The sequence below is a fragment of the Hypanus sabinus genome, chromosome 9 (genome assembly GCF_030144855.1).
Source record: "Hypanus sabinus isolate sHypSab1 chromosome 9, sHypSab1.hap1, whole genome shotgun sequence".
NCBI lineage: Eukaryota > Metazoa > Chordata > Chondrichthyes > Myliobatiformes > Dasyatidae > Hypanus > Hypanus sabinus.
Window position 1 is genome coordinate 6,579,724 of NC_082714.1, and position 21,839 is coordinate 6,601,562.

Consider the following 21,839-nt stretch of genomic DNA (forward strand, 5'->3'; position numbering starts at 1 on the left):
GGTGAGATTGTGGGGGGTTTGATGGGGGTAGAGTATAACACACAGGAGAGACTGAGTGACTCACAGTGAAGTGAGGGCAGACGGTGAGATTGTGGGGGGTTTGATGGGGGTAGAGTATAACACACAGGAGAGACTGAGTGACTCACAGTGAAGTGAGGGCAGACGGTGAGATTGTGGGGGGTTTGATGGGGGTAGAGTATAACACACAGGAGAGACTGAGTGACTCACAGTGAAGTGCGGGCAGACGGTGAGATTGTGGGGGGTTTGATGGGGGTAGAGTATAACACACAGGAGAGACTGAGTGACTCACAGTGAAGTGAGGGCAGACGGTGAGATTGTGGGGGGTTTGATAGGGGTAGAGTATAACACACAGGAGAGACTCTGAGTGACTCACAGTGAAGTGCGGGCAGACGGTGAGATTGTGAGGGGTTTGATGGGGTAGAGTATAACACACAGGAGAGACTGAGTGACTCACAGTGAAGTGCGGGCAGACGGTGAGATTGTGGGGGGTTTGATGGGGGTAGAGTATAACACAGGAGAGACTCTGAGTGACTCACAGTGAAGTGAGGGCAGACGGTGAGATTGTGAGGGGTTTGATGGGGGTAGAGTATAACACACAGGAGAGACTGAGTGACTCACAGTGAAGTGCGGGCAGACGGTGAGATTGTGGGGGGTTTGATGGGGGTAGAGTATAACACACAGGAGAGACTGAGTGACTCACAGTGAAGTGAGGGCAGACGGTGAGATTGTGGGGGGTTTGATGGGGGTAGAGTATAACACACAGGAGAGACTCTGAGTGACTCACAGTGAAGTGAGGGCAGACGGTGAGATTGTGGGGGGTTTGATGGGGGTAGAGTATAACACACAGGAGAGACTGAGTGACTCACAGTGAAGTGCGGGCAGACGGTGAGATTGTGAGGGGTTTGATGGGGTAGAGTATAACACACAGGAGAGACTCTGAGTGACTCACAGTGAAGTGAGGGCAGACGGTGAGATTGTGGGGGGTTTGATAGGGGTAGAGTATAACACACAGGAGAGACTCTGAGTGACTCACAGTGAAGTGAGGGCAGACGGTGAGATTGTGGGGGGTTTGATAGGGGTAGAGTATAACACACAGGAGAGACTCTGAGTGACTCACAGTGAAGTGAGGGCAGACGGTGAGATTGTGAGGGGTTTGATGGGGGTAGAGTATAACACACAGGAGAGACTGAGTGACTCACAGTGAAGTGAGGGCAGACGGTGAGATTGTGGGGGGTTTGATGGGGGTAGAGTATAACACACAGGAGAGACTCTCAGTGAAGTGCGGGCAGACGGTGAGATTGTGGGGGGTTTGATAGGGGTAGAGTATAACACACAGGAGAGACTCTCAGTGACTCACAGTGAAGTGCGGGCAGACGGTGAGATTGTGAGGGGTTTGATGGGGGTAGAGTATAACACACAGGAGAGACTGAGTGACTCACAGTGAAGTGAGGGCAGACGGTGAGATTGTGGGGGGTTTGATGGGGTAGAGTATAACACACAGGAGAGACTCTGAGTGACTCACAGTGAAGTGCGGGCAGACGGTGAGATTGTGGGGGGTTTGATAGGGGTAGAGTATAACACACAGGAGAGACTCTCAGTGACTCACAGTGAAGTGCGGGCAGACGGTGAGATTGTGAGGGGTTTGATGGGGGTAGAGTATAACACACAGGAGAGACTGAGTGACTCACAGTGAAGTGAGGGCAGACGGTGAGATTGTGGGGGGTTTGATGGGGGTAGGTAGTGTTCGCAGAGAGGGCGCGGCGCGAGCTCCCGGACGCGTCCGGCCCCGCCCATCTCCCTCCGCCAATCCGCGCTCCGAGATCGGGACACGTGATGATCTCCCGGGCGACAGCTGCTACGAAGCGGAAGGGGGCGGGGCCAGCGACTAACACCCGAGGTGGAGGCGCCACTGGGCTGGAGATCATAGACACGGTGCAACCGGTCAGTGGAGGCGGGGTAACCGGCCCCGGGGGGGTACAGGGTAAACTCTGAATGTGTGTGGGGGGGGGGTACAGGGTAAACTCTGTATGTGTGTGGGGGGGTACAGGGTAAACTCTGTATGTGTGGGGGAGGTACAGGGTAAACTCTGTATGTGTGGGGGGGTACAGGGTAAACTCTATGTGTGGTGGGGTACAGGGTAAACTCTGTATGTGTGGGGGGGTGCAGGGTAACCGGCCCCGGGGGGGTTACAGGGTAAACTCTGTATTTGTGTGGGGGGGGTACAGGGTAAACTCTGTATGTGTGTGGGGGGGGTACAGGGTAAACTCTGTATGTGTGGGGGAGGTACAGGGTAAACTCTGAATGTGTGTGGGGGGGTACAGGGTAAACTCTGAATGTGTGTGGGGGGGGTACAGGGTAAACTCTGTATGTGTGCGTGGGGGGTACAGGGTAAACTCTGTATGTGTGGGGGGGTACAGGGTAAACTCTGTATTTGTGTGGGGGGGTACAGGGTAAACTCTGTATGTGTGGGGGGGTACAGGGTAACCGGCCCCGGGGGGGGGGGTTACAGGGTAAACTCTGTATTTGTGTGGGGGGGGTATAGGGTAAACTCTGTATGTGTGGGGGGGTACAGGGTAAACTCTGTATGTGTGGGGAGGTACAGGGTAAACTCTGAATGTGTGGGGGGGGTACAGGGTAAACTCTGTATGTGTGTGTGGGGGGTACAGGGTAAACTCTGTGTGTGTGGGGGGGGTACAGGGTAAACTCTGTATGTGTGGGGGGGGTACAGGGTAAACTCTGTATGTGTGGGGGAGGTACAGGGTAAACTCTGTATGTGTGGGGGGGGTACAGGGTAAACTCTATGTGTGGGGGGGTACAGGGTAAACTCTGTATGTGTGTGGGGGGGGTACAGGGTAAACTCTGTATGTGTGGGGGAGTTACAGGGTAAACTCTGAATGTGTGTGGGGGGGGTACAGGGTAAACTCTGAATGTGTGTGGGGGGGGTACAGGGTAAACTCTGTATGTGTGCGTGGGGGGGTACAGGGTAAACACTGTATGTGTGTGTGGGGGTGTACAGTGTAACCGGCCCCGGGGGAGGGGTATAGAGTAACTGGTGTGTGTGTGGGTGGGGGGTACAGTATAACCGGCCCCGGGGGAGGGGTATAGAGTAACTGGTGTGTGTGTGTGGGGGGGGGGGGTTACAGTGTAACCTGCCCCGGTGGGGGGATACAGTGTAACCTGTGTGTGCGGGTGGGGGGGGGTACAGTGCAACTGGCAGCAGTGTGCGTGTCACAGTGTAACAGGAGGGGGGTTAACAATGTAACTGGTGGGATGTGTATGTTACAGTGTAACTGGCACGGAGTGTGTTATGGTGTAACCTGCATGTGCGCACGTGTTACAGTGTGGTGGGGGAGCGTAACTGGTGATGGTGTCTGTTACAATGTAACTGCGGTGTGTGAATTACAGTGCAACTAGTGCACGTGTTACAGTGTGGTGGGGGACAGTGTAACTGGTGTGTTACAGTGTAAGAATCCTCTCCAATAATTTGCCCCCCACTGAAGTAAGACTCACTGGTGTATAATTCCCAAGTTTATCCCTACTCTCCTTCCTGAACAGAAGAATAGTATTTGCCTCCCTTCAATCACCTGGTACCACTCCAGTGGCCAGTGGGGATGCTAAGGTCATAGACAAAGGCACAGTAATCACTTCCCTCGTTCCCTTAGTAACCTGGGTCTACCCTGGTGACTTGTACATCCTAATGTATTTCAGAAGTTCCATTGACATGTTCCAGCATATCAGCCTGTTGTACACTGTCCTCACCGACATCAGGGTCCCTTTCAGTGATACAAGCAACATTCCCTCGCACTTTGTGCAAAAAAATCTTGTGCTGTGCAGTTTTTTTGCCCAGTGACAACAATGTCTGCACTGAGTTTGTGGAAGTAAACCTGAAGCATTTCTGAAGATGATAAACTACCCAGTCCAGTTTGTTATTCATTGTGTAAAAGACATAAAACAAAACACATCATTGAGTTTTATTTTTCATAGACTATACGACAGCATGGAATAATATCAATCTTTTCACGTTATTAAAGGTGTTTGAAATGGTCATGAAGCGATTCTGTTTTAAATGAACGAGCAGTTCTTTCACGCTTCACAGCCTTTGCTCTTTGGAATTTGACATGGTGAATTAACAACTTCTTCAATAAAAACCGTATAGTAAACCAGATCTAAAATCTGCAGACAAATCATGGCGAACTCCACGCTGCCAACAACATCCACATCAGAAACTGGAAAAGGAAATGCATCATGAAATATACTCAACATGCCAGCGAGGTAGAGGGCAACAACCTCTTGTGCGCAGTTTAGATTCCCTTGGAAAAGATGTGTATGCATGCCACAGAGGGAATGCTGGGGGCAAGGTATTTATTAATGACCTCTGACATCAGGCATGTTTCCTCGTCTGTTCCTGATCATTCCTACTTTCACTCTTAGTCATTCTCCTGTTCTTCACACATCTGGAGTTTTTTCAATTTTACTCGCCAAGGCCCGTTCATGTCCCTTCTTGCTCTCCGAATTCCATTCCTTCTTGCTGCCTTGTCTCTCAAGAGCCCAGTCTGATCCTTGCTTCCTGAACCTTCTTTCTTCCTCTTGACGAGATGCTCCACATCTCCTGTCGAACACAGTTCCATCACACGACCTTGCCTCAATGGGGGCAAACCACCCAGCAAGTGCTCCCCGAGCAATCTCCATATTCCTCGTGTGCATTCCCGTAAGTCCATCTGTTCCCCGCTGATGCTGCCGAGATTCCCCACCCCCCATTAAGTGCTCTTCCATACTGTTGACTCCTGTCCCTCACACGCATGAGCCAGTTACACCGTAACACACACACGCACGAGCCAGTTACACCGTAACACACACACGCACGAGCCAGTTACACCGTAAAACATGTACACCAGTTACTCCATAACACACACATACACTCATTACAGCGTAACAAACATGCCTGTTACATTCTAACACGTGCACCAATTACACCATTACACATGTGCACCAGTTACGCCGTAATACACATACGCCATTTACACTGTAACACACACGTACTCCAGTTACACTGCAACAGACACACACCCACTAATTACACCGTAACACACGGCTCTGTGAGGGGCAGGTTATGCCTCATGAGCCACGATGAATTCTTTGAGAATGTAGAGCAGTGGATGAGGTGGATATGGATTTCAGTAAGGGGTTTGTTGAGGTTCCCCATGATAGGCTCATTCAGAAAGACGGGAGGTGGAGGATCCAGGTAAGAGTGCCCGGTGTGGATTCAGAATTGGCAGATGGTGGTTGCAGATGGGACACATTCTGCCAGTGAGTGTTCCATGGGAATTTGTTCTGGGACCTCTGATCTTTGTGATTTTTATAAATGAGGAAGTGGAAGAGTTGTTAGTAAGTTTGTAGATGACATGGAAGTGGAATTGTGAATAGAGGTTGTCGTAGGCTACAATTAGACATTGACAGGATGCAGAATAGGGCTGAGAAATGGAAGATGGAGTTTAATCCGGGAAAGTGTGAAGTGATTCACTTTGGAAGGTGGAATGTGAAGGCGGAGGACAGGGTTAATGACGGGATTCTCAGCAATGTGGAGGAACAGAGGTGTCACCCATAGATCCCTCAAAATTGCCACACATCTTGATAGGGTGGTTAATAAGATGACTGGAGTGCTTGTCTTGACTAGTCAGGGATTGAGTTCAAGAGCCATGAGGTAATGTTGCAGCTCAATAAAACTCTGGTTAGACCACATGGAGTATTGTGTTTAGGTCTGGTCACTTGTTTTAGGGAGGATGAGGAAGCTTTAGAGAGGGTGCAGTGGATATTTACCAGGATGCTGCTTGTCTTAGAAGGAAAAGTGAGTGAGGGCATTTCTCTTCGGAGTGAAGGAGGATGAGAGGTGATTTGATAGAGGCATAATATCCTCAGCTTTTAAAGATAGGCTTGTAGCTTTATTTCTGTATCTTCATATATGCAGTGAAATGTGTCAGGTCAGGCCTGCGAGGACTGAGGTGAGGGCAGTCTGTAAGTGCCATCACGTTTATGGCCCCGATCGAGTGCCTGGAAACCTGTGCCAACCAACTGGCCGAAGTTTTCAACGACATTTTCAACCTCTCACTGCTACGGTGAAGATAAAAAATTGTTAGTTAGCAGCAAGCTTAAATAAACAGGTTTAGAGCTGATGTTTAAAAGTGTCAACTGAATCTGCATCCCTTATAGTTTTAGGTATTGAATTCCACAGTTTAGGGGCGGAGTGCAGAATAGCTGACCTGCCAGATCTTTTTTGAGGCAGATTGTTTAAATTGAAGAGACCGGCAGAAGACCTGAGAGCTCGTGCAGGATTGTAAAACAAAAAACGTTCTGTGATGTGCTCTGGTCCCGAGAGCTTTAAAAACAGGTAGGAGAATCAATTCTAAAAAGGCACAGGAAGGCAATGCAGAGAGCTGGGACAGGAGTTGTATGCGCCTTCATCCTGGTTTTAATTACAAGTCCAGATCTACAGACGAGAAAATCCGCAGGCACTGGAACTCCAAGCACAGAGAAAATGCTGGAGGACTGAGCAGGCCTGGCAGCATCTATGGGAAAGATTAAACATTCGGGGTTCCGGGTGGAAACCGTCAGCAGGAGTGGAGGACGAAGGTGGGGAGTCAGAGGGGGGAGGGGGTGAAGAAACACCAGGCGAGGGGTGAAATGGGGGGTACGGGGTGAGTAAAGAGCTGGGAAGCTGATTGGTGAAAGAGATACAGGGCTGGAGAAGGGGGAACCTGGTAGGAGAGGACAGAGGCCATGGAAGTGAGAAGGAAAAGGGGGAGGTGACAAATTGAGAGAAGGGAATGGTGAGGGGGGGAGCACGTTACCAGAAGTTCAAGAAATCGATGTTCGTGCCTTCATGCGGGAGGGTCCATGTTGTTCCTCCAACCTGGGTGTGGCCTCATCACGACGGTAGAGGAGGCCATGGATTGATATATCGGAATGGGAAGTGGAATTAAAATGGATGGCCACTGGGAGATTCTCCTTTTTTTGGCAGACAGAGTGTAGGGTCTCCGCGAAGCAGTCTCCCAATCCATGTTGCGTCTCACACTCCGGGAGCACCAGATACAGCACATGACCCCAACAGACTCACAAGTGGAGTGTCACCTCACCTGGAAGGACTGTTTGGGGACCTGGATGGTAGCGAGGGAGGAAGTGTAGCACTTTCAAGGGTATTTCTGCTTGTAAATTTCACGCACGTTTGCCCTCACCTCATCCTCCTGCCACCCACCAGGTGTGGGAGAGGATTCCTCTTGTCCTCACCTGGCACCCCACCAGCCTCCACGTCCAGCACATAGTTCACTGTAACTTCCACCATCTCCAACTGGGGTATCATCCCTCCTGACTGATCTCCCTGCTGGCAGTTATCCTGCCCCTCCACCTCCTCCCTCACTACCTCCCTCGTCTATCCGTCATGGCAGTAGAGGAGGCTGTGGACTGGCGTGTCGGAATTAACCGGGGAATCCTGTCTGTTGTGGCAGATGGAGTGGAGGTGCTCGACAAAATGGTTCCCCAGTCTACGCCAGGTCTCACTAAGGTAGAGGAGGCTAAGGTAGGAGCACTAGACACAGTAAATGCCTCACCTGGAAGGCCCTGAATGGAGGTGAGGGAGGAGTTGAATAGGCAGATGTAACACTCGTCCCACTTGGAGGGAGATTAGTGGAGAGCGCAATCACTGCAGAAAGCAGGTGAGGGACCGATATGTTTGGCAGCAGGATCCCGTTGAAGATGGCGGAAGTCGTGGAGAGTGATGTGCTAGACACAGAAGCTCATGGGGTGGTAGGTAAGGAGATGAGGAACTTTATCCCTACATGGTAATGGAAAGATGGGGTGGCAGCAGATGCCCAGACAATGGGGGAGATGCAGCTGAGGGCAGCACGAACAGGTGAGGAAGGGAAACACTGTTCTTCGAAGGAGGAGGACATCTTCGATGTTCTGGGAAGGAAAACCTCATTCCTTTTCGTAGAGGAGGCCGTGAACCAACATGTCAGAATGGGTTGGGCACAGGGAAACCCTCACGGTTGTGGATGGAGCGAAGGAGCTCGATAGAGTGTTGTGGGGTTTTCTAGTTTGGGAGTTGTTCAGTATGTTTGAAGATGGGTTTTATTTTTGAGGATCATTTGAAACTCTCCTTCTTCTCTCCCCCAAGGTAGATTTAGGATTTTGTTGCCGTTCACGTGGTGGATGTGGATATAAGGGCAGGAAATATTTTCACCTCCAGCTGGGACGTCCTTCGTTAATGAAGATGAAGTTGAGCTTGCTGGGGATTCATCAAAATGCGCTCGCCTACTCCTTCACAACACTGGGGGCTGCACTAATGAACAACCTCTATAGCTTCTACTACGTGAACCTCTTTTTAAATCGGTACAGAATATCTGAAAGGGACTTTCAGCAAGCACAGGTGAGTTTGAACCATTAAACAGTCTGCTGGAAGAACTCAGCGGGTCAGGGAGCATCTGCTGGGGGGATGTTTGGGGCCAAAACCCTGCATCAGGACTGAGAGGAGAGATGAGAGCCTGAAGACACAGTCTTCACAGTCAACAATTCAGGAACAGTTGGTTCATCTCTGCCGTCAGATGTCTGAATCATTCACAAGCACCACCCCTTTATTCCTCTCCATAGATGCTGCCTGACCTGCTGAGTTTCTCCAGCATTTTGTGTGAGTTACCTCACAATCTTTTTCACTACTTGTGTTTGGAATTTGTACTGATTTTCGTTGTACTGCTCCACAAAACAACACATTTCATACCACGTGCGCTCAGTGGCCACTTTATTAGCTAGAGGAGTGGAACCCAGTGTGTTCTCCCACTGTTGTAGCCCATCCCTAGCTCAGAATGTGGCTCCCGGGGGAGGGAGGTTGAGACGGGAAGAGATCGAAAGATAGCATTGAATACTTGTGCCTTGTTAATCTGTGATTTTAACATGACTCCCAAATTCCCTATAAAGGAGATGACAGGATGTTGGAATGTCATGTTTGTTTATATCGAGATTCAGCCGGACCACACCCTTCTGCCCCAGTGAGCCAGACAGCCCAGCAAGTCATTGGGAGTAGTCAAGGCAGGGATTGATGGTCAGGACGTGATGAGATACGGGGAGAAGGCAGGAGACCCAGAGAGGAAAATGGATCGGCCATGATGAAATGGTGGAGCAGGCTCGATGGGTCTAATGGCCTGATTCTGTTCCCTTGTCTTATGGGACGAGAGAATGTCAGCGACGGGTGGGGGTTTTGCTTTGTTGCTGCGTAGAGAGGTTTATCATTGGTATATGTTCCAAGGTACAGCGAAGTGCTTTGCTTTACCTTCATCCAGAAAAATCCTTTCTTCGAGTTTGTGAATGTGCACCTCATACTGTATAATATTACTACCATCTTATCAGTGTGAACCTGGAAATCTTGTAAATCCTGCCATCTTTGACTTGGAAATCCCGTAAATCTTATTTTTATAAGGTAACTTATTTTTTATCCTTCTTACTTCTCTTCTAATATTTGTGTATCTGTGCTCTTGGAATGCTACTGTGACTGTAATTTCCTTTGGGGGCGATACATTATACATAACAGAACACAGAATAAGGCGTTATAGAGAAAGGGCGGGGAGACATAAAGTGCAAGGGTTACTACCCTCGGGTAGGTTTGGAAATCTACAGGACAGCATACAAGAGGTCCATTCAGGAGCCTCATAACAGCAGGTGTTTGTTTTTAAAGGGAATGTAAAGGGCCTTCAAATTTGCTGATGAGTCCCATTGATTACTAGAGCTAGAGGTCATGGGTTAAGGGTGAAAGGGGAAATGTTTAAGGGGACGTCTTCACTTCAGAGCAGAAGTGGTGGATGTGGGATTGATTTCGGCACTTAAGAATTTGGATAGTACATGGATGGGAGGGGTATGGAGGGAGCAGACGGGTTTGGGGTGGACTAGGTGGGCCAATGGACCTGTTTCTGTGCTGTAGTGTTCTACGGTTCTATGAAGAATCTTAGAACATAGTCTCCATTCAGCTACTGTGCCTGTGTTAGCTCTTTGAGATGTGTTTCCACCACTTTCTCCTTTCTTCCGAAAATGGCCTTCTTAAATCCAAATTTCTTATCAGGAAATCTTTCCGCAGGTGGTGACAACCCAACAAGGGAGCTGCTGGGATCCAAGGGCCCAAGTTACAGGGAGAGTTTGGATAGCCCAGGCGTTCATTTCTTGGAAAGAAGGAGAATGAGGAGGTGACCTGAGAAATGTTTAATGTGGATAGTAACGATCTTTTCTCCAGGGTAGGGGAATCCAAAACTAGGGGCATAGAGTTAGAATGAGAGGGGAAAGATTTGAAACGGAGATGAGGGGGCGTCTGTATCACGCAGAGGGTGGTGAGTGTATGGGACGTCTTGCCAACTGGAGACAGTGGCTGGATGCAGGTACAGTTGAGAATCACATGGTTAGGTAGGCGTCCCCCACTTTACGAATGTTCGCTTTACGCCACTTCGCTTTTACAAAAGCCTGACATTAGTAACCTGCTTTCACATTACAAAGAGGATTTTCGCTTTTACAAACATTTTTCCCATATAAATTAACAGTTCTTCGCTTTACGCCATTTCAGCTTAAGAAAGGTTTCATAGGAACACTCTACCTTTGTAAAGGGGGGGGGGTACCAGTACACATAGGGGCAGGACTGAGAGGGATGTGGGCAGAAAGCAGGAAATTGGGATTATTGATCATATTAATATATTGATCAACATAATAATGATTAATGATAATCTACATTATTAATCAATTTCAAATTGACCAATGTGGTCAGTATGGATTGGTTGGGCCGAAGGGCCTGTATGACTCATTTTGGTGAATGTATTGTGCTTTTCCCTTCAGGTGGTCTTCATGGTGTGGAATGCCTTCAACGACCCCCTGTTTGGCTACTTGCAGGACAACTCCAGTCTCCGGTGCTGCACCCAGCGTAGGCTCTCCATCCTGTTCGGTGCTCCGTTCTACGCCATTGCCTTCCTGCTGCCCTGGTTCCCCTGGCGGGACTACTCAGAGGGCGACTGGCTCTGCGGGGTCCACCTGGTCATCGCCCTGTGCGCCTTTGATGGGATGCTGACCTTTGTCCTGCTGGCGCAGTGCGCGCTCTTTGCCGAGATCTCGACCAAGCACGAGAGCCGTTTGATGCTCATCAAATACAACCAAGTGGCTTCGCTGGTTGGCTCCTCCGGTGTCCTGTTCTGCGGCCTTGTCTCCAGCAACATGGAGAACATCTTTAACTTCCAGCTCTTCATGCTGTGCATCGCGGGGCTGGCCTTCGCTTGCATGTACTATACCGGCCAGCACAGCGTCAGCCAGTACGAGCAAGGCGAAAGATTGGGAAAGTGCAGAGCGGACAATGTGGATGACCTCTCCTGGACCTCCGTCTTCCACCTGACCAAGCAGATCATCACGGAGAAGGATTTCCTGTTCTTCATTATCATGAACTTCTTCCAGGTCTTCCACCTGGCCTTCATGAACAACTTCATGCTGATCTTCGCCGACCACCTCATCCCTCAGCAAGTGCTCTCGGGCTTTGCAAAGAGCATCATGTACGGAGCTGGATTTATCTGTCCGCAGGTAACCCACCCTAATGCTGCCAACTGTTTGTTTGATGTCCTTTCCACTACACAAATAATTGTTCCTCCAGATTTAATGCAACACAAAAGCCCCACAATAAGTATACCTAAGATAGCTTAGACATCGAGATAGAAATGGTAGAGAACAAGCATCTTTATCCATGGTGGAGCTGTCAATGACAAGAGAGCGAGGTGAGAATTGGAGTTGATTTATCAAAGCTCAAAGTAAAGTTATTATAAGAGTACATTTATGCCGCCATATACAAGCCTGCGATTCATTTTCCTTTGACCATACTCAGCAAATCTGTGGACTAGTAACTATAACAGAATCAGTGAAAGGCTGCATAACTTGGACGTTCAACCAGGGTGCAGACAGCAGCAAGCTACAGATAAAAAAGAAATAATAAATAAATAAACAAACAAACATTAAATATTGAGAACGTGAGATGAAGAGTCCTTGAAAGTGAGTTCATAGGTTTTGTGGGAACAGTTCAGTGATGGGGCGAGTGAAGTTATCCCCTCTGGTTCAAGAGCCTGATAGCTGAGGGGTAATAACTGTTCCTGAACCTGGTGGTGTGAGTCCTGAGGCTCCTGTACCTTCTTCCTGATGGCAGCAGTGAGAAGAGAGCATGACCTGTGTGATGGAGGCTGCTTTCCTGCGACAGTGTTTCATGAAGATGTGCTCAGTGGTTGTGAGGTCTATGCCTATGACCGACGAGGCCGTACCCACTCTACTCTTTGTAGGGTTTACCATTCAGGGACGCTGGTGTGACTGCTCCCGGCTGTGATGCAGCCTGTCAGTACACATCGAGAGAATTTGGTCATTGTGACGTGGGAGATAGAGAGAGCAGGTAGCAAGAATTTTTATTTCAATGTGGAGGTTGTCTATGACAAGACAGTGTATGATTAAGGTGCACATTGGAATTGGTTTATTATTGTCACGTACTGAGATAGAGTGAAAAGCTCGACTCACATACTGTTCACACAAATCAGGTGTTCCTTTTGATAGAGGTATACAAAATTTATGAGGGGTATAGATGGGGTAAAAGCAAGCAGGCTTTATCCACTGTGTTTCTCTCTCCCCTCCCCCCACCTTTTAAATCTACTCATCTTTTTTATCTCCAGTCCTGCCAAAGGGTCTTAGCCCAAAACGTCGACTGTACTTTTTCTCAATAGATGCTGTCTGGCCTGCTGAGTTCCTCCCGCATTTTGTGCATGTGTGTGATGCTTTTTCCACCGAGGTTGAGTGAGACTGGAAGTAGAGGTCATGGGTTAAGGGTGAAAGGTGAGATGTTTAAGGGGAACATGAGGGGGAATTTCTTCACACAAAGGGTGGTGAGAGTGGAATGAGCTGCAAGTGCCTGCCAGCGGTGAATGTGATTTCCATTTCAACATTTAAGTGAAGTTTAGATAGGTACTTGGATGGGAGGGTTGTGGCTCGGATTCAGGTTGAGTAACAGCTCAGCACGGACTAGATGGGCTGAAGGGCCTGTTTCTGTGCTGTGGTGTTCTATGGCTATCATTAATAATCAGATGATTACACAGTTCATTGGGGTAGAACAAGGTAAAACAAGAGCACTGCAGAATAAAGTGTCACAGTTACCGAGAAAGTGCAGCACAGGTAAATGATACGATATTATAAAGTAGATTGTGAGGTCAGGAGTCCATCTTACTGTACGAGAAAACCATTTAGTAGTCTGACAACAGTGGGGGTAGAAGCTGCCCTTGAGCCTGGTGGTACGTGCTTTCAGGATTTTGTATCTTCAGCTCGATGGAAAGGGGGGTAGAGAGAATGCCCCTGGTCTTTGATTGTGCCTGCTGGTTTATTGAGGCAGCGAGAAGTGCAGACAGGAAACTACTTTTGTAAATGGATTGATAATGCAGTCCGAGAGAACGGTCTCCAGCCGAAATGCTGACTGTCCATTTCCCTCACTGACCTGCTGGGTACGTACAGTGGTTTGTGTTGCAACAGATTTTGAATCCTCGAGCTTGTGCACCATCTGGCAATATATCTTTCAAAAGCTAGGACTTGAGGGGTTTCTGACTGGTGCCCAGCATCAAATATCATCTCTTTTCTCTCCTCAGCTCCTGATTCTCAGTAGCCAGTCACTGCTGAAGAGGGTTGGTTACTACAAAATCATCCTCACTACCTTCTACCTGGAGCTGCTGAGTGCTGGTATCATGCTGCTTCTGGGCCCAAGTCATCACTATCTGTTGTCAGTCTTCCTTGTGGGAAACATGTAAGTGACAAGCCTCATGATCTCCTTTTGCCACGTTCTGTCACAGCAGGGCAGTACAAATGTCAGCCTGGATCCTGAGTATTTATTCATTAATTCTCGTTCATTCATTTATTCTCTTCCCCCTCTCTCTCTCTCTCTTTCCCACCCTCCCTCCATCCACAGAATAGGCTCTTTTGGCCCTTCAAGCCATGCTGCCCCAGCATCAACATCCCCAATTTAACCCTCACTTAATCATGGGACAATTCGCAATTGTTGTTTAACCTACCTGGTTTATTTAGACTGTGGGAGGAGACTGGAGACCCGGGGAAACCCACACATCCCACAGAGAGGACGTACAGTGACTCTTCATAGAGTGTCAGAATGAACTCTGGAATGCCCCGAGTTGTAATGGTGTCACGCTGCCCGCCATGACACCGCCCAGCCTTCCAGACCAGACCGTGATAGGGGACCTTGCTAAGGTCCATACAGAGTCTGGACGATGTCTTCATGCCTGCCCTCATCAGTCCTCGTGGTCATCTTGTCAAAAAGACTCGATCAGATTTATAGAGTCATCGAGTACTGCAGTATGAGCCTTTTGGCCTAACTATTCTGTGCTGAACCATCATTCTGTTTAGTCCCATCGATCTACATCATAGCCTGGACCATACCCCTCCCATCCATGTAGTTAGCCAAACTTTGCATCTGCCGTTGGCAGCTTGTTCCACCCTCTGACGAGGGTCCTCTGTAGAATCCCCATGATTTTCTGTGCACACAGCCATGCTGACTATCCCTGATCTTTTATTGCATTTTCCAAATCATGTCTGTCCTAATCCCTTTCCCACCATCACAGTAACCCATACCAGCCTGTAGCTCCCTGGCTTATTCCTATTCCTCCAAGCTCAACATAAGACATCTTCCATCTTTCTAGCACCTCACCTGTGGCTAGTACAGATACACCAGGGTAGCTTGGCGGTTAGCACGACAGTATTACAGCTGAGTATCAGAGTTCAGAGTTAGTCCTCTGTTTGGTTTCTCCCTGTGCAATGCAGGGGTTTCCTCCGAGTGTTCTGGTTTCCTCCCGCAGTCTAAAGAAGTACTGGTCAGTAGGTTAATTGGTCATTGTAACTGGCTAGTGTTGAATTGGGTGCTGCTGGTGGTCCATTGCAGCTGGAAGTGTCCCCTTTGCTAAATAGATGGATAACTAGATAGCCAGAGATGAATGAAAATCTTCCTTGCTGCCCCGACGTGACCATGTTGATGATCTCTGGTTACGTCAGTGTCCTCTCCCCTGAGCATACCTGCTTCTACGGAAGAAACAATTCTCCTGAAAGAATTTCCATCCAGTTATGGCTGGAGTGGGGTGTTCTGTACTGGGCTGAAGGGATTATCAATGTCATTTGGGGTCTGAGTACAGGGCTTCTCGTCTTTTAGGAGCCACATTGCTCGGAGAACTGATATTTGTCATCTGCATCCTCTGAGAGTCTGCCTATTAGAGTGCAGAATCAGGCCCTTTGGCCCATCTAGTCTGTGCCGTCATATTTACTCTGGCTGTTTACTCTACCCCCAGCACCTCTACTTTATCAGGTTATGAACATACAACCAGTCGTTGTATATCAGCTATCTTCCACATTTGTATTTATTGTTTTTTTTTTAATTAACGTTTTTTGGTGCTGCATCCGACCCAGAGTAATGATGATTTAATTCTTCTTTACACTTGTGTTTTGGAAATGATGCTAAACAGTCCTGAATGTTTTCTCTCGATGTGAAAATTCTAATCAGATCTCCATCTCCACATGTCTCTGCCAGGGTGATGGTATCAGCAATGTTCAGTCTCTTTAACTTGCCTCTGGCTGACCTTATCGATGCCGACCTTCAGAAGCACAAGCGCAGGTGAGGCTAGTCTCGGCTCACTGGCTTTGCAGACGTTCGCGAGTGTCCAGTGCTTCGCTGACGGGGGTGTACACCGATGTTTCTGAGTAACGCCAGTGACTCCGTTGTCACGCTGTAATGTCCTGGAGAGCTGGGATTTCAGACTTCACCACATCTTGTTGGGACTTGGGAGAAACAGTCAGCCCATAAGACATAGGAGCAGAATAAGGCCATTCAGCCCATCAAGACTGCTCTGTCATTTCATCATGGCTGATTTATTATCCCTCTCAATCCTATTCTTCTGCCTTCTCCTCATAACCTTTAACACCCTGGCTAATCAATTAACCTATTAAACTCCATTTTCCACAAATTCCACATAGAAGAATCGGGAAACTTGATAGTTGGGTGAGACTAGAACGAGAGGCCATAGGTTAAATGTCAAAGGTGAAATTTTAAGGGGAACAAGAAGGAGAACTTCACTTGGAGGGTGGTGTGAGTGTGGAAAGAGCTGTCGGAGGAAGTGGTGGATGTGGGTTTGTTTAAGGGAGGTTTGGATAAGTATTTTTATGGGAGTGGTGTGGGGGGTTTTGGTCTGGGTGCAGATCAGTGGGACTTGGCTTGTTTCTGTGTAAATACACTTTGTGCAGTTTAAGAGTTCCCCCTCTTTCAGCTTCCCCCTGTCGTCCATGGTGTTTGGGACCAATGCCCTGTTTACGAAGCCATCTCAGTCTCTAGCCCCAATGCTGGTTGTGGCTCTACTTAACCAGTTTGACTACGAGAAGCTGAAGGATGAGTTTACGCGATCAGACCAAAGGTAAAAGCCAGAACCGTTTGCCAATACTGCACGGAGCAGCGGGATTAAATGTGTTTATGAGTTATGTTAGTAATGAGACACACTGTGTAATTTAGAGCACCGGAGCGACGAACCAGGCCCACCGAGACCAAAATGTACTCACTCGAAACCTCGCAGCAAAAGAGAGCGTTTCCTGCGAGTAGCAGACCCGATCGAGTTACTGCACAATCAGCCACAAGTGCACTTGGTAGTTCTCAGAATCGATACAATATGGATCGACTATTATTACCAAAACCAGAGAATACTGTAAACTGAACTGTATCAGATCGGTTGTGAGAATCTCTGGGTGCCCGTGCGGGTGACGGAATGATTGATCCTCCTATGTGCAGAAGGTGGCTCTCTCTTTGTGGGGCTTTTGAGTGTGCATCTCAGTGGGACCGGCTCGTCGTTCCCGCACTGTAAAGTTCCCCAGCAAGTAGCATCAGTAAAGTACTACCCTGCTGCTGTTCTCCTTCCGCAAACACTGAACAGAAACTATCAGCATGTGCGGAGAAGGAACAGTTAACGTTTCGGGTTATCAGACCTCCATTCACAGAACTTTAAAAAATTGAGAATGATTTTTTCTAAATTTTTCAGAGACTTGAAAAATGAATGTTTATTGTCATCTGACGGTAATATAAACAACCAAATGAAACAACGTTTCTCTGGACCAAAATGCACAAATCTCACACAGCACATCAAACAGAATATTAAATCAATCAATTCCAGTTTAATTAACATTCAACCACACACGAACACAGCCAAGTGAAACAGCTTTCCTCTGGGGTCAAGGTGCAAAACAAAATAGCAAGCAAAAAAAAAGTCACGCAAAAAAAACTTATTATTATAAATAAATTAATAAAATGTGATTCAAAGAACATGTAGTGAACAGTAAACAGCTCACTGTCCCAGTGACGAGACCTCGGTGGTGGCAGGGTATTCATTAGTCTCACAGCCCGAGGGGAAGAACTGATGCCCAGTTTGGTGATCCTAGACCTGGTGCTCTTGTACCTCCTTCCTGATGACAGTGGGTCAAAGAGATTGTGGTAAGAACTCTCAACAATGCTTTGGGCCCTTCGTAAACAATGTTCCTGGTAAATTTCCAGCAGATGTTCGATTAAGGTGCCACATAAAAGACTTGTCTTTAAGATATGGACGTATACAGTTGGTTGTTTCTCTGCTTGGCGATTGGTGAACGGTGTGCCACAGGGGTCGGTGCTGGGCCTGCGACTGTTCACTTTTTACACTGACGATCTGGAAGAGGGGACCGAGTTTTGTGTATCTAAGTTTGCTGATGACACTAAATTGAGTGGAAAAGTAAATTGTGCATAGGGTACGGAGAGTCTGCAGAGAGATATAGATAGGTAAGGTGAGTGGGCAAGGGACTGGCAGTAGAGTACGATGTTGGTAAATGTGAGGTCATCCACTTTGGAAGGAAAAATGGATGATAAAAACATTGCAGCTTGCTGCTTTTCAGAAGGACTGGGAGTGCTTGTACAAAAATCGCTAAAGGTTGGTTTGCAGGTGCAGCAGGCTATCAGGAATACTGGCCTTCATTGCTGGAGGGATTGAATTTAAGAGCAGGGAGGTTGTGCTACACCTGTACAGGTGATCCTCTCAGCAGCTTTTACTGTCATCTGTAGGTCTTGTGATGCGATGCCTTGGCGCTTCCATACCCCACGATGATGCTGCCAGACAGGACACTCGCGGTGGAAGTTGAACTTCCTCGCTTCTGTAGGAAGTTGTTAGAATGGGCTTGATTTTATTTGCAGAGATTCAGAATCATGTTTATTATTATTGATGTATGTCATAAAATTTGTTGTTTTGTGTCATAAAATATACATATATAAAAATTAAATAAGTAGTGCAAAAACAGTGAGGTAGTGTTCACTGATTCATTGTCCATTCAGGAATCTGTTGGTGGAGGGAAGAAGCTGTTACTGAAACGTTGTGCTTTTTCAGGCTCCTGTACCTCCTTGATGGTAGCAATGAGAAGGGGCATGTCCAGACGGTGAGTCCCTTTCATGTCGGCTGCCACCTTCTCGCCGTATCACCTTTTGAAGATGTCCTTGATGGTGGGAAGATTATGATAGATCTTCTACCCCTCCTCAACCCCTAACCACATCTAGCTCTCCTTGTCTTTATCTCCAGCTCTTAATCACGAACCAGAATAAGAGAATGTTCCCCCCTCAAGCAAAGAGATTACCCTTTACCCTTTTTTTATACCCTCTCTTCTAAAACTTTCCCACGCCTAATGGTACCAGTCTGTAGCTTTTTATCTCTCGTTGCCTTTAGCGTAGAAACTGTGGGCCTGTAAGGAGATAAACATTCTTCCTACTTAAGCCCATCACTTACACCCTACCGTCCTCTGTCTCCTGGATGACAAAAGGCTGATTGGTTCAGCGGCTCCCACCACACGACTTCATTTCTCCTCTGGGTGAAGATCCTTGCTCTCCCAGGATGAGCTTCTGTTGGAGTTTCAGTGGCTCTGGGTTTTTACAGGAAGGGGTTGCTAGCCCCACGCCCAACCCTCCTCCTTCCGCAGCCGGGCTTGGGCCGTTTAAACACTCTTCACCAATATCTAATCTCAAGGATGTGTGTCCATATGCATTATCACCACTTTCCAACTGGCTCCATTTTGTCATACAGACTTCCATTTTGGGTTGCACGTTATACCAAAGAGGAATCAAATTTACCTCTTTCTTAACAGTCTTCTGGTACTTTGCTCCCTGGAATATGTTACTCTGTCAGAATTGCTATATAACCAGAAGTTAAGGATCAGACCACACTTGTGGTGTTGTGTTCAGTTCTGGTTGCCTCATTACAGGAACGATGTGGAAGCTTTAGAGAGGGTGAAGAGGAGGTTTACTAGGATGCTGCCTGGATTAGAGAACGTGTCTTATGAGGATAGGTTGAGTGAGCTAGAGCTTTCCTCTTTGGAGCGAAGGAGGATGAGAAGTGACTTAACAGAGGTGGATAAAATGATAAGAGGCATAGCCAGAAACCTTTTCCCAGGGCAGAAATAGCCAATATGATGGGCATAATTTACAAGTGATTGGAGGAAAGTATGGGGGGGGGGATGTCAGAGATAGATATTTTCCACAGAGAGTAGTGGCTGCGTGGAAAACACTGCAGAGATGGTGGTAAAGACACATACATCAGGGGTATTTAAGAAACTCTTGGATAGGCACAAGGATGATAGAAAGATGGAGGGCAATGTGGGAGGGAAGGTTTAGATTGATCGTGGAGTAGGTGAAAGGGTATCATGGCCGAAGGGCCTGTAGTGTTCTGTGTTTAACGATGAGAAGCCACTTCTGTCCTGTTTTTTCCCTGCAGTGATTTGAAGGACCTTCATGGAGCCATGTTTTGGCTCATCTGCCTGGTTCCCATGTGCATTGCGTTTCTGCAGATCCTGGCGTGGACCCCCTTTTCCATCCGGAACAGCCACACCGACATTTCAAAGTACATCGAATCCTAAAGGCTGGCAACGCTTAATATGAGGAAGGAAGATCTTGCATCTCTGGACTGAGCTTTGCCGTTGGGGACCGTAATTGTAGTTGTGCTAGAACAGATGAGGTGGTGTTAATTTTAATCTGGTTGTCTCTTTGCTCGTTCTTCAGACTTGGGCATCACTGTTGGGGATCTCATTAATGCCACCTGTTACCTTTGTGAACCATCGCCTTTGATGGTTTGAAATCACTTCACATGTTTGGTGGGAAGGTCCGGGGATGGGACCCAGTGGTAATGATGGAGGAGTGATAAATGGCCCAGTTGGGGTGGAGTAAAGTCAGGAGGTGACTGGGGCTCTGCTGCCTTGTCCTTTAGAGCAGGTTTGGGAGATGTTGATTCTGACTAGGCCGATCAATGAAGAATGGTGGGGGTTGGAGATGCGTAGATTCAATGCGGGCTGCTTTTCCCTGGGGAGGACTCTGTGTACGGGAAGTTCATTTCCCTTCCATCCATTCTGACCAGCTCCGAAAGAGTGCAGTCCAGTAGAAGGGAACGGAACTGTGAGGTGTGGGGTCTGCTCCTGCACAAGCCACAAGCTGAACAACATGTCGTCATGCTATCCACAGCTACCCCATGGGCCCAACCCTTCCCAACGAGTCTAAAGACCAGGGCTGCAGGGCCCAGTAACCTTCATCCCACTGCCCCAAGCTCCTCAACCTGTCCCTGACCTTACTTAAGAGCTGGTACTCATGCCATGGAGGCCAGGTAAAACCCTAAGACGGCAGATGGATGGATCTTGATTGAGCAGATAGAGTTACAAAGCAGGAGGCTGGTCATTTGTAACTGAAGTGCGTAGGAACTACTTTGCGGAGGGTGGTGAGTCTGGCGAATTTTCTGCCTCAGTAAGTTGTGGAGCTGGATTCCTAAGGGAATAAAAGGGAGGGAAGATACCAAGACTCTTCTAGAAATGTACGGGGAATGAGAGGGTGGATGTACTCTCTGGAGTGTCAGAGACTGATGGGGGGGGGGGGGGGTGGTGTCTGATGGAGGGAGGCAGAATGTGTTCACCAGGGTAGAAATGTGTGTGTGAAAAGGGCTACCAGGGCAGTAGTGGAAACAGACTGTTTGAGTTTTTGAGGGACCGGATGAGTTTCACAAGAATGATCCCAGGAATGAAAGGGTTAACATATGAGAAGAGTTTCCTGGATCTGGGCCTGTGCTCACTGGAGTTTATTAGAATGAGGGGGATCTCATTGAAACCTACCGAATATTGAAAGGCCTAGACAGAGTGGACATGGAGGGGTGTTTTCTATAATTGGGGGGGGGGGGGTCTAGGACAGAGGGCAAAACCTCAGAATCAAGGGACATCCAAGAAGGAATTTCTTTAGCTGGAGAGAGGTGAATCTGGGGAATTCATTGCCACAGAGGGCTGTGTGGGCCAAGTGATTGGGTATATTTAAAGTGAAGATTGATAAATTCTTGATCAGTCAGGATGTCAAAGGGTACAGGGAGAAGGCAGGAGAATGGGGTTGAGAGGGATAATAAATCAGCCATTACTGAATGGCAGAGCAGACTCGATGGGTTGAATGGCCTAATTCTGCTCCCCTGTCTTACGAATTGTCAGTTCTGGGGGGAGCACCTGCCCTCCTGACAATCTATGGATCCGAATGGGTTGCTTTTCTTTGGGTCAGGTCTGCTTTTAATTTCATTTGTAGACTTCCATTCTGAGCTCCAGGATGCGATCTAGCTCTAAACTGAACTAAACGGACTGCGGGTCCTAATACAACATCCACAACAAATATTGAAATTGGGTATCTTCAATGTTATAAAAGTTTTAACCTTCCAACATAGGGACATAACTTT

The 21,839-nt window shown here is 47.8% G+C and overlaps 1 protein-coding gene across 4 annotated transcripts; it reads left to right on the top strand.

Moving 5' to 3' along the window:
- Positions 1-1,835: 1,835 nt before the first annotated feature.
- On the top strand, positions 1,836-20,118 carry mfsd13al (major facilitator superfamily domain containing 13a-like). Of its 4 annotated transcripts, XM_059978974.1 has the most exons (8): positions 1,836-1,962; positions 8,189-8,440; positions 10,879-11,607; positions 13,692-13,846; positions 15,632-15,715; positions 16,365-16,508; positions 18,489-18,537; positions 19,863-20,001. In XM_059978974.1, the coding sequence occupies exons 1-8, from the start codon at positions 1,855-1,857 to the stop codon at positions 19,863-19,865; spliced, it is 1,524 nt and encodes a 507-aa protein (XP_059834957.1). In that variant the 5' UTR covers positions 1,836-1,854; the 3' UTR covers positions 19,866-20,001. The 4 variants fall into 4 exon arrangements, with proteins under 4 accessions (XP_059834957.1, XP_059834956.1, XP_059834958.1 ...); XM_059978973.1 differs by lacking the exon at positions 18,489-18,537 and having other exon boundaries at positions 19,863-20,118; XM_059978975.1 differs by lacking the exons at positions 18,489-18,537; positions 19,863-20,001 and adding an exon at positions 18,170-18,473.
- The last annotated feature ends 1,721 nt before the right edge of the window (positions 20,119-21,839 follow it).